Source organism: Saccopteryx bilineata, chromosome 2, assembly GCF_036850765.1.
Source record: "Saccopteryx bilineata isolate mSacBil1 chromosome 2, mSacBil1_pri_phased_curated, whole genome shotgun sequence".
Classification (NCBI taxonomy): domain Eukaryota; kingdom Metazoa; phylum Chordata; class Mammalia; order Chiroptera; family Emballonuridae; genus Saccopteryx; species Saccopteryx bilineata.
The window spans coordinates 344365842-344379322 of NC_089491.1; the positions used below are offsets into that span (position 1 = coordinate 344365842).

Sequence of the window (13481 nt, forward strand, 5' to 3'; positions counted from 1 at the left end):
ACCCCACTCCCTGTCACTCACGTGCTCAGAATCCATCAAAACAGTGGTAGGCGGCCAGCATGGTAACAGGTAATGAGGAAGGTCTGCAGGGGGTTTGATGGCAGTGACAATGGCCAAAGCTAGGAAGATACTGTGACCACAGAGGATCCTGTCACGCCAGAAAATGGGATGAGCTCTGAGATTTCTCTTTGTATTAAGTTATAAACAGGAAAAGAGAAACTGTCCAAACAAAATGCAATGACAAACAGCTAGTGCTTGACTTACGACCATGATTGGTTCCGACAGACCGGTTGTAACATGATTTGGTCAAAAGCTGAGTAGGCTATATGTACAGTACTGTGAAATGATGTTATAAAAATCTTTAAGTCATATTTTATCATAATTTTCTTTCATTATTGTTATATATCATAATTTTCTTTGTTCATTTTATGCCATTTGTATCATCTCTACACTATTTTGTTTCTTATTTTTACATTCGTCAGGTTTAAGTAAAACACTGCATTACCAGTACAACTGGTTTAATATTTGCAAAGACAATTTCCTCTTGGTAGACATCTTGGGAGGAGTTTGATGAAAAATATCCAAGACACAAAACACAAATTGCTTTACCGAGTCTGGGATAACAGTTGAAATGGTACACACGGAGATGGTAGTGCTGCCAGAAGCTGGTCCGCACTGTCGTACACCCAGCTGGGCAACGCTTGCGCTGCCAGACGCGGAGCAGTCGTGGCTAGCGATTGTGGTCATAAAGTCGAATGGTTGTAAGTTGCATAGGTCGTAAGTTGATCAATATTTGTACAGCCGTCGTCTTTAGTTGTACCCACTGTTCGTGTTCCTCCATCTTCCCCTTTCGCTGTTCACACTTGAAATGGCCGCAGAAATGTCATCACATTGAATGGAATTTAGGATATGCACGTGCTCCCTGCATGGAGTTGGAGTCCTTCTTCACTCACGCCTACGTTCAGTGTCCAGTGGTGATGAGGAAGTAAACAACTCTCAACAGAAAACTACAAGCACTGCACGTGGGAGACAGAAACCAGAGACGCTTCCAGGAAATGCTAGTCAGCTGTTGGAAGGATGGGCTTCCAGAGTTTGGAAGACATTACAAAATGGGAAGTTATGTAGAAGGGATTTCAAATCTGAAATAAGTGGGTAGAAAACCATGTGAGAAAGTCGGTGGGAAGTCAGCAACATATAAAGAACGGAGGAGCCTAATCCCTTCATATCTTGGACCAAGAAAGCAAGCAAGCCTCGGAGATAAAATTACCTCCTACTGCGATGTTTGGTCAGGATCACGTCTCCTCTTCCTGCGTTAATAATCAGACTCATCCCTTGAAGGGAAGCCAGAATCCCTGCATTCTCCAAAATAACATATGTATACAAGTATGTGCATCCTATCAGGTGCAGTATATAATTATCACATGACCTTATATTTTATTATCCATTATGGATACTCATGTATGCTATTATCCCATTGATACAAGGGGAATTCTTTTTCTGATTTATACGAGTATACACAGTTTTTTACAATATATCTAAAGAATAAATGCTAGCTAATCCATTCATTTCTAAATGCTTACACTGTCACATTTGGGAAATATGTTGTATCTTGATTGCCTTACAGCTGTGACCTTCCTGTCCTGGTCGTGTACCTGTCTCTCTCTGCTGCAGGAGCATGGAGGACAACCAGACATGCATCATCGAAGTCACCTTGCTGGGATTCCAGGTTGAGCCTACACTGGAGGGTTTCCTCATTGGGCTTTTATCTCTCTTCTACACCCTCACCCTTCTGTGGAATGGAGTTATCCTGGGCCTTGTCTGCCTAGATAATAGACTACACACCCCCATGTACTTCTTCCTCACCTACCTGGCCGTCATTGACATGTCGTATGCTTCCAACAATGTCCCCAAGATGCTGACAAACCTAGTGAAGCAGGATAGAACCATCTCCTTTGTCCAGTGCATTATGCAGACTTACTTGTATCTGACCTTTGCTCACAATGAGTGTCTCATCTTGGTAGTAATGTCCTGTAATCGGTACGTGGCCATCTGCCACCCCCTCCGTTACTCTGTCATCATGAGCTGGAGAGCGTGCACTGTCCTGGCTGTCACTTCCTGGGCATGTGGCTCCCTCCTGGCTCTGGTCCATGTGGTCCTCATCCTGAGGCTGCCATTCTGTGGGCCTCATGAAATCAACCACTTCTTCTGCGAGCTCCTGTCTGTGCTCAGGCTGGCCTGTGCCGACACCAGGCTCAACCAGGTCGTCATCTTGGCTGCTTCTGTGTTTATCTTACTGGGGCCCCTGTGCCTGGTGCTGGTGTCCTACACACTCATTCTCCTCGCCATCCTGAGGATCCAGTCCAAGGAGGGCCGCAGGAAGGCCTTCTCCACCTGCTCCTCCCACCTCTGCGTGGTCGGGCTCTTCTTTGGCAGCGCTATCGTCATGTACATGACTCCCAAGTCCCACCATCCCGAAGAGCAGCAGAAGATCCTATCTCTGTTCTACAACCTGTTCAACCCCATGCTGAACCCGCTGATCTACAGCCTCAGGAACAGAGGTAGAGGGCGCCCTGTGGTGAGCACTGTGCCAGGAGAGGTCACCTTGAGGGACATCAGAGAGCAACATGGGCGTAAGGGCTTGCTCTCTGTGAAATATGATAGGTAGCATATTTTGCCTCGTGTTATAATATATGTCATATTACTTTGTGTAAAGTATGCTTAAATGACCTGAAACCACATAGATTTTTATAAATAAAATAAATGAATAATTTTATGACCTTAGATAGGCAAAGATGCTCGGAGATCATCCAAAAAAACATCAGACATAAAATTTGCAAACTTGATGTTGGACCATTTAAAAATGAATCTTTCTGCTCATCAAAGTCACTATTAAGAAAAAAGAAATGCGAGCCACAGGACCAAGGGGAAGGTCTAGACCCCCGCAGCAAACACCCAGTGATGGGGGTGTAGAGAAGCAGGTTGGAAGTCTCCTAAGAGACAGGTCTTTACCGTGTGGACTGTTGGTGCGGGAGAAGTCCACAGCTGGGAATACTCTGATACTCAGAGCCTGGGCGTCTTACACTTAATCTCATTTTATATCTATCTGGCCTCTTCTTCCTAGACTATAAAGTGCTGTAGCATAGTATTGCTATTGTTTTTTTTCTTCTCTTGGTTCTCGTCAGTTTGAAAGTCCATGGACCCATTTCTGACCTTCATGCCATGGCACACACATTTCATCTCCGTTTCTGCCAATTCCCTGGCAGTAAAACATTCCCGACAAGTTGCTCTGCAATCTGATTAGAAATATCTTTTTGTGAAGTGATGTCAGAGAAATGGTGCCGTGAGGGGTGCTCCCAATATCTCCCCCTGAAATTTCAACAAATTCAACAACTAAAGACAAAGAAACAATCTCAGAAGCATCTGAAATATACACACATCAGCCAAAGGTATGTTTGGGCGAAAAGGTGACTGAATATATATTCCACTCTGAAGGAAATAAGATGGAGAATGGAGTATTCCGCTTTCCTCACTGATCTGAGGAAGGGCCACTTTCACTTGAGACTGAGAGAAAGGGAGGATTTGGGGCGAGGGAAGAAGCTGGGCTAGGGCGGATGATTAAGCAGAGGAGAGAGCGTGCCTGCTTGGCTTGAGATCACAGACTTGGGGCTAGTGTGGGCGGTAGACTCCCACAGAGGTTGCCAGAGCAGAGCAGGTTGCTCTTGGAGGACGAAGTGGCTTTGGGCTTTGTGCACTCCCGGTCAGCAATTGTGGCCAGTGTATGAGTGGCTCCATCTGGTGCCTCTGGTGAGGGTGCGTGTGTTTGCGGGCAGAGGGGCTAGGCCCAAGATCATCCATTTCTCTCAATCCCAAGTGAAAGTGGCCCTTCCTCAGATCAGTGAGGAAAGTGGAATACTCCATTCTCCATCTTATTTCCTTCAGAGTGGAATATATATTCAGTCACCTTTTCGCCCAAACATACCTTTGGCTGATGTGTGTATATTTCAGATGCTTCTGAGATTGTTTCTCTGTCTTTAGTTGTTGAACCAAGATCATCAGCAGTGGACTTCTGCGTAGGCTGTAGCCAGTGTTTCTGTGTGGTCCCAGCTCCCTGACCAATAGTATGGGAAGTGCACAAGGGTCAGGATCCCTAGGCCTGGACCTGTCCAGGCGGGGTGCCTGTGCGAGCTGATACAGGTTACAAAGCACATTCCTGCGAGCATACCTCTGATTGTACTGCAAAAGTCATGGGGACTGGGCGTGCACATAACTGCTGCAGGCACAAGGGAGAAAAACCTGTGGAGATTAGAGTCGCTGCATGCTAAGGCATACTAGACATGCCCAGGGGTCCTTAGAAAGGCGCCTGATCAGCAATTGGCTCCCTGCCCTGCTTTTGCTGGCAGCTCTGGTTGGCACAGCCTAACCCAGAACTGTGCTTTGAGTGGTGCTGGAGGAAGGACTTGGCAACTCTTAGAGCCTGTTGCTCTGCAAGCAGTGGCTGGGGCAACTTCACAGCTAAGTCCCTAGACTGCTAGCACAGGAGGGAGAGATGTGGGGAGAGGCACCTGGAAAACTAAAGGACTCTCCCATTGTCAGAGCCTGCAAACCCTAACAAGCCCCGTCTACCAATGGGACTGAGGTCCAGCCTATGTCATTGCCATAACAACACAATAGCAAATATCCAATCAAGAGCTTCACAGGGGCAAAAACCTGTAGTATAGTGCCACCTGCTGAAAAGAAAAGGAAAAAAAAAGAAGCAGCTACCTCTCAAAACCAGGGAAAAAATTACATTTTTTTATAACGTTTTTTCATTTTTTTCTTGTCTTTTTTTTTGTTTTCACTTTGGTCATTTTATCTTCTTTCTGTTGTATTCTTTCCTTTTCCTTTTGAACTTCATTGTCCATAGGTATTACATGTTTCATTCTTTTTTTCTTATGAGGGTTACCTTTCAAAAACCTTAACTTATTTTTTTCTCATTTTCTTTTTCTCTCATTTGATTGTCATTTATCAACAAATATTTTAATCTGGATTTATATTTTTATTTGTGGTATTTTATGTGCTTTTTATTCTTTTTTAATTTATTTATTAAATTTAATGCAGTGACATTGATAAATCAGGGTACATATGTTGAGAGAAAACATCTCTAGATTATTTTGACATTTGATTGTGCTGTATACCCCTCCCTCAAAGTTAAATTGTCTTCTGTCACCTTCTATCTGGTTTTCTTTGTGCCCCTCCCCTCCCCCAACCCTTCTCTCCTTCTTCACCCCCTCCCCTCATCCCCCACCCCTGTTGCCATCACATTCTTGTTCATGTCTCTGAGTCTCATTTTTATGTCCCTTCTATGTATAGATTCATATAGTTCTTAGTTTTTTTTCTGATTTACTTATTTCACTTCGTATAATGTTATCAAGGTCCATCCATGTTATTGTAAATGATCCAATGTCATCGTTTCTTATGGCTGAGTAGTATTCCATAGTATATATGTACCAAAGCTTTTTAATCCACTCGTCCTCTGACGGACACTTGGGCTGTTTCCAGATCTTCACTATTGTGAACAATGCTGCTGCAAACATGCGGGTGCATTTCTCCTTTTGGAGCCGTTCTATGGTGTCCTTGGAGTATATTCCTAAAAGTGGGATAGCTGGGTCAAAAGGCAGTTCGATTTTCAGTTTTTTGAGGAATCTCCATACTGTTTTCCACAGTGGCTGCACCAGTCTGCATTCCCACCAGCAGTGCAGGAGGGTTCCCTTTTCTCCACATCCTCGCCAGCACTTATTCTGTGTTGTTTTGTTGATGAGTGCCATTCTGACTGGTGTGAGGTGATATCTCATTGTGGTTTTAATTAGCATTTCTCTAATGATTAGTGGTGTTGAGCATTTTTTCATATGCCTATTGGCCATCTGTATGTCCTCTTTGGAGAAGTGTCTATTCATCTCTTTTGCCCATTTTTGGATTGGATTGTTTGTCTTCCTGGTGTTGAGCTTTACAAGTTCTTTATAAATTTTGGTTATTAACCCCTTATCAGACGTATTGTCAAATATGTTCTCCCATTGTGTAGTTTGTCTTTTTATTCTGTTCTTGTTGTCTTTAGCTGTGCAAAGCTTTTTAGTTTGATATAGTCCCATTTGTTTATCCTGTCTTTTATTTCATTTCCCCGTGGAGATAAATCAGCAAATATATTGCTCCGAGAGATGTCGGATAGCTTACTGCCTATGTTTTCTTCTAAGATGCTTATGGTTTCACGGCCTACATTTAAGTCTTTTATCCATTTTGAGTTTATTTTTGTGAGTGGTGTAAGCTGGTGATCTAGTTTCATTTTTTTGCAGGTAGCTCTCCAATTTTCCCAACACCATTTGTTAAAGAGGCTGTCTTTACTCCATTGTATTTCCTTACCTCCTTTGTCAAATATCAGTTGTCCATAGAACTGTGGGTTTATTTCTGGGTTCTCTGTTCTGTTCCATTGATCTATATGCCTGTTCTTATGCCAGTACCAGGCTGTTTTGAGTACAACGGCCTTGTAGTATAACTTGATATCAGGAAGTGTGATACCTCCCACTTTATTCTTCTTTTTTAAGATTGCTGAGGCTATTCGTGTTCTCTTTTGGTTCCATATAAATTTTTGGAATATGTGGTCTATATCTTTGAAGTATGTCATTGGTATTTTAATTGGTATTGCATTGAATTTATAGATTGCTTTGGGTAATATAGACATTTTAATGATGTTTATTCTTCCTAACCATGAGCACGGTATATGCTTCCACTTGTTTGTATCTTCCCTGATTTCTTTTATCAATGCTTTGTAATTTTCCGAGTACAAGTATTGAGTCTCCTTGGTTAAGTTTATTCCTAGGTACTTTATTTTTTTGGTTGTAATTGTGAAGGGGATTGTTTCCTTAATTTCTTTTTCTGACTGTTCATTGTTGGTGTATAAAAATGCCTCTGATTTCTGAGTATTGATTTTATATCCTGCCACTTTGCTGAATTCATTTATCAGGTCCAGTAGCTTTTTGACTGAGACTTTAGGGTTTTCTATATATACAATATCATATCATCTGCAAATAATGATAGTTTTACTTCTTCTTTTCCAACTTGAATGCCTTTTATTTCTTCTTCTTGTCTGATTGCTGTTGCTAGGACTTCCAGGACCATGTTAAATAAGAGTGGTGAAAGGGGGCACCCCTGCCTTGTTCCTGATCTTAAGGGTATTGCTTTTAATTTTTTCCTATTGAGTATGATGTTGGCTGTGGGTTTCTCATAGATGGCTTTTATCATGTTGAGGTATGTTCCCTGTATTCCCACTTTGCTGAGAGTTTTGATCATGAATGGGTGCTGGATTTTATCAAATGCTTTTTCTGCATCTATTGAAATTATCATATGGTTTTTCTCCTTCTTTTTGCTTATATGATGAATCACATTGATTGATTTACGAATATTGTACCAGCCTTGCCTCCCCAGAATAAATCCCACTTGATCATGGTGTATGATTTTTTCCATATATTGTTGGATCTGGTGTGCTAATATTTTGTTGAGGATTTTAGCATCTATATTCATCAGAGATATTGGCCTATAATTTTCTTTCTTTGTGTTGTCTTTGCCTGGTTTTGGAATCAGAATTATGCTCGCCTCTTAAAAGATGCTTAGAAGTCTTCCTTCCTCTTGAATTTTTTGAAATAGTTTCAGAAGGATAGGAGTTAGTTCTTCTTTGAATATTTGGTAGAATTCCGTTGTGAAGCCATCGGGCCCCGGACTTTTCTTTGTTGGGAGTTTTTTGATAACTGTTTCGATCTCCTTTGTTGTAATCGGTCTGTTTAGGTTTTCTGATTCTTCCAGATTGATTTTTGGAAGATTGTATGTTTCAAGGAATTTGTCCATTTCATCTAGGTTGTCTAGTTTTTTGGCATACAGTTCTTCATAGTATTTTCTTATAATATTTTGTATTTCTGTTGTGTCAGTTGTTATTTCTCCTCTCTCATTTCTAATTTTATTTATTTGAGTCCTCTCTTTTTCTTGGTGAGTCTAGTTAAAGGTTCATCAATCTTGTTTACCTTTTCAAAGAACCAGCTCCTAGTTTCATTGATCCTCTGTATTGTTTCTTTAGCCTCTATGTCATTTATTTCTGCTCTGATCTTTATTATTTTCTTCCTTCTACTACATTTGGGCTTTACTTGCTGTTCTTTTTCTAATTCTTTTAGATGCAGGGTTAAGTTGTTTATTTGAGCTTTTTCTAGCTTCTGAAAGTGTGCCTGTAGTGCTATGAACTTCCCTCTCAGCACTGCTTTCTCTGTGTCCCATAAATTTTGAGTTGTTGTATGCTTATTGTCATTTGTTTCTAGGAATTTTTTTATTTCTTCTTTGATCTCATTCTTAATCCATTCATTATTTAACAACCTGCTATTTAGTTTTCATGTGTTTGAGAAGTTTTGAGCTTTTCTGTTGTGATTCATTTCTAGTTTCATGCCATTGTGATCAGAGAAAGTGCTTGATATGATTTCAGTCTTCTTAAATTTGCTGAGAGCACTTTTGTGCCCTAACATGTGGTCTATCCTAGAGAATGTACCATGAGCACTTGAAAAGAATGTATATTCTGCTGCTTTAGGGTGAAAGGTTCTGAAGATATCTATTAAATCGAGTTGATCTAGTGTTTCCAATAAGTCTGCTGTTTCTTTGTTAATTTTCTTTCTTGAGGATCTATCTAGTGATGTTAGTGGGGTATTGAAATTCCCTACTATTATAGTATTGCTGTTGATCTCGCCCTTTAAATCCATCAAAGTCTGCTTTATATATTTGGGTGCTCCTATATTAGGTGCATAGATATTTATAATAGTTATATCTTCCTGTTGGATTACTCCCTTTATCATTATGTAGTGGCCTTCTTTATCTCTTACTATATCCTTTGTTTTAAAGTCCAGTTTGTCTGATATAAGTATTGCTACCCCAGCTTTTTTTTCATTTCTGTTTGCATGAAATGTTTTTTTTCCATCCTTTTACCTTCAATCTATGTGTGTCTTTTGTTCTAAGGTGTGTCTCTTGTAGACAACATATGTATGGGTCCTGTTTTCTTATCCACGCAGAAACCCTATGTCTTTTGATTGGATCATTTAATCCATTTACATTTAAGGTTATTATTGATATGTAGTTGTTTATTGCCATTTTCTTCTTTAAAGGTGTATTCCTTTTTTGCTATATTCTTTTCCCACTTTGATCTGTTTACAACAGGCCCCTTAACGTTTCCTGCAGCATTGGTTTGGTTGTAATGAATTCCTTGAGTTGTTTTTTGTCTGGGAAGCTTTTTATTTCTCCTTCGATTTTAAACGATAGCCTTGCTGGATAAAGTAGTCTTGGTTGTAGGTTCTTGTTCTGCATTACTTTGAATATTTCTTGCCATTTCCTTCTGGCCTCAAGTGTTTCTGTTGAGAAGTCAGATGTCATCCTTATGGGGGCTCCTTTGTAGGTGCTAACTTTTTTTTCTCTTGCAGCTTTTAATATTTTCTCTTTAGCGCTTAGCTTTGGTATTTTAATTATGATGTGTCTTGGTGTAGGTTTCTTTGGGTTTCTCTTTAATGGAGTCCTCTGTGCTTCTTGGACTTGTGAGAGTTTCTCTTGCATTAATTTAGGGAAGTTTTCAGCTATGATATGATTGAACAAAGTCTCTATCCCTTGTTCTTTTTCTTCTTCTTCAGGAACCCCTATGATGCGGATGTTATTTCTCTTCATGTTGTCACAGAGCACTCTAAGAGTTTCCTCTGACTTTTTGAGTCTCTTTTCTCTTTTCTTCTCTGCTTTCATGCCTTCATTCCAGTTGTCCTCTAACTCGCTGATTCGATCCTCTGCTCTATCTATCCTGTTTTTAATTCCTTCCATTGTGGTCTTTATTTCTGATATTGTATTTGTCATCTCCGACTGATTCTTTTTTATACTTGCTATTTCTTTATTTAGGTTTTCATAATGACCATCCATTGCTGTTCTAAGATCCCTAAGCATCTTTACAATCATTATTTTGAACTCCGCATCTGGAAGTTTGATTATTTCCATATCACTCAGTTCATCTCTTGAAGGTATCTCTTGTGGTTTCATTTGGATTGCACTCCTTTGTCTTCTCATCATCTGTTTTTGGGAGTTTTATTTTTAGAGTTGGTTGAGTCTAGACTTGGTGTTGTCTGCCTCCAGTTTTCAGTTGTGTTATTTCTAGGTCTTCTTGGGTTGGTATCAGCTGTTATCTGTAATCCACTTTCAGATTTGGGCAGCTTTGAAGTCTTGATTTGTTTGTTTTCTTAACAGGTGATAGTCTTGCTTACTGATCTCAGCAGGGGGGCTTCCTTGAAACTGTATCCAGGAATGCGATGGGTGTAACCTGAGACTCTGAAGGCCTCTTTAGCCAGCTAATCTCACTGGGGGCAGGGTGTTTTCTCAGCTTCAGTAGGGGGAGGTGTATCTCAGATCTCCATGGAGACCTGAGTTACTGCCCCTCCTCCCCACTTCTTGTTTTCAGCTGTGTCTTGTTGCGCTGATTGGAGCTGGATAGATGTCCAGAGATCTCTGATCTGGAAGCACTTCAGCTCTGTTTTGTGAAAGGTTCAGTCCCTCCCCCAGTTATGGCCGCCTCCAGCACAGATGAGTCAGCTTTTTTAGTTCGTTTCCTGCATTCCTTAGCCCCTCACAGTCTGTCCTTCTCCCTGTCCTTTCCACTTGGGAGATAAGCTGGTCTTTTCAACACACCTCGCTCCCTGGTTGCCAGGCAAGTGGCTGTGAGCAGTAGTTTCTGCTCTTTTCCCTCTGCGAGATCCTCTCTGGGCTCTCAGTCTCACCCCCCCCCCTCCATTCCTGTAAGCAGAGGAAGTTCAGGCGCTCCCTACCAGGATTGTTGTGGCTTCTTTGCTCCTTGGTTTTTGAGAGCTGTTCTTGCAAGTTCAGAGTTGGTTTTTCATGCTGATTTTTCCTAAATTGATTTGTATTCCAGTTTGGTGGTGAGAGCTGGGCGTCTGTGCGTCCGCCTACTCCGCTGCCATCTTTTTTTCTTTTACTTCATTTTTTATCTCTGTCATTTTCCCCTCAGTTCTGGCTCCCTGTTCTATGTAGTTTTGTTTCACTTATCATAATAAATTTTATTTTTTTACTGTATTTTTTCAATTTTTATTTTAGTTTTAAAAATCATTTCTTATTAGTGTTATTAACAATACCACTCTCAAATGCCATTAAGGAAAAGGAAATGAAATATCATGGATACAAAAGACAGAGATGTAGCTCAGATAGATGATAAAAAATCTCTAGAAAAAAACTGCAATTGCTTGGAAACCTTAGAGTTAAATGACAGAGAATTAAAAATTGAAGTCCTAAAAATACTCAGGGAAATACAAGAAAGCACGGAAAGGCAATTTAGAAAGCTCAAAAAACAATTCAATGAACAGAAAGAATACCTCACCAAGGAAATTGAAACTATGAAAAGGAATCAAACAGAGGTGAAAAACTCAATACATGAACTGAAAAATGATGTAACAAGCTTCTGTAGCTAACAGAACAGGCCAGATAGAGGAGAGAATTAGTGACATAGGAGACAAGCAACTAGAGACACTACAGAGAGAAGAGGAGAGAGACTCACAAATAAAAAAAAAAAACCCAAAAATATGAGAAAGCCCTACAGGAATTGTCTGACTCCATCAGAAAGAGCAACATAAGAATAATGGTTATATCAGAAGGAGAAGAGAGAGAAAACAGAATGGAGAACATATTCAAACAAATAATAGATGAAAACTTCCCAATCCTGTGGGAAGAATTAGAGCCTCAAATCCAAGAAGCAAACAGAACACCGAGTTACCTTCACCCAAACAGACCTATTCCAAGACACATCATAGTGAAATGATCACAAACCAATGACAAAGAAAAAATCTTCAAGGCAGCCAGGGAAAAGAAGAATTCAACATATAAAGGAAGGCCCATTAAGTTATAATCATATTTCTCAGCAGAAACTCTACAAGCCAGAGTGGACCCCAATATTTAAAGTACTGAAAGAGAGGAACTTCCAGCCAAAAATGCTATATTCATCAAAACTATCCTTCAAATACAAAGGGGAAATAAAAACTTTCACAGATATAGAAAAGATGAGGGAATTTATCACCAGAAAACCCCCACTTCAAGAAATACTAAAGGGGGTTATCCAACCAGATACAAAGAACAAAACGAAACAAAATTACAAGTAAAAAAACTCTAACAAGATCACAATAAAAACAAGATTAATCTGTGACAACAAAAACAAAAAAGGGGAGAGGACTAAAATTAACAGTAGCAAAGGAAGTTGGAGTGCAGAAGCACTCATGAGATAATGTACTACAAAGAATATGATTTATATCCTTTTTATTAATGGTAACCACCCCTGAAAAAACCACTACAGAAATACATGGCTTAAAAAAGGAGAAACAGAGGAAAGAGGTATAGAATACAACCAAACAAAAACAAATGACAGAAAAACAAAAGAGAAGACCCAAACAAGATACAGAGCTATCAGAAATTAATATATAGCCTGACCAGGCAATGGCACAGTGGATAGAGTGTTGGACTGGGATGCAGAGGACCCAGATTCGAGACCCCGAGGTTGCCAGCTTGAGCGCGGGCTCATCTGGTTTGAGCAAAGCTTACCAGCTTGGACCCAAGGTTGCTGGCTTGAGCAAGGGGTTACTCAGTCTCCTGTAGCCCCATAGTCAAGGCACATATGAGAAAGCAAGCAATGAACAACTAAGGTGTCACAATGAAAAACTAATGATGATGCTTCTCATCTCTCTCTGTTCCTGTCTGTCTGTCCCTATCCCTCTCTCTGACTTTCTCTCTGTCCCTGTAAAAAAAATAAATAAACCAACTTAAAAATATATATAAAATGGCAATAGGAAACCCTCAAGTGTCAATAATTACACTAAATGTAAATAGATTGAACTCATCAATAAAAAGATGCAGAGTAGCAGAATGGATCAAAAAAGAAAATCCAACTGTATGCTGCATTCAAGAAACACATCTAAGCTACAAGGATAAAAACAAATTCAAAGTGAAAGGTTGGAAAATGATTCTCCAAGCAAATAACATCCAAAGAAAAAGCAGGTGTAGCCATACTCATATCTAACAATGCTGACTACAAGAGATCAAAGGTAATCAGAGACAAAAATGGTCATTTCTTAATGATAAAGGGGAATAAGAAGGAAATAAGATTCAAAATCATTGAATCAAGAAGATATAAAACTTCTTAATATATATGCACCAAACCAAGGAGCACCAAAGTATATAAGACATCTACTAACTGATCTAAAAATAAAAACCAACAAAAATACAATTATACTTGGAGACCTCAATACACCGCTGATGGCTTTAGATTGTTCATCCAAACAGAAAATCAATAAAGAAATATGGACCTTAAATGAAACACTAGAACAATTGGATATGATAGACATTTACAGGACATTTCACCCCAAATCACCAGTGTATACATTTTTCTTCAGTGT

General features: G+C 39.9%; 1 protein-coding gene across 1 annotated transcript; it reads left to right on the forward strand.

The window, feature by feature from the left end:
* The first annotated feature begins 1675 nt into the window (after positions 1–1675).
* On the forward strand, positions 1676–11510 carry LOC136322631 (olfactory receptor 2A5-like). Its single transcript, XM_066254545.1, has 2 exons — positions 1676–2558; positions 11455–11510. Exons 1-2 carry the CDS (start codon positions 1676–1678, stop codon positions 11508–11510), a joined length of 939 nt encoding a protein of 312 aa, XP_066110642.1.
* The last annotated feature ends 1971 nt before the right edge of the window (positions 11511–13481 follow it).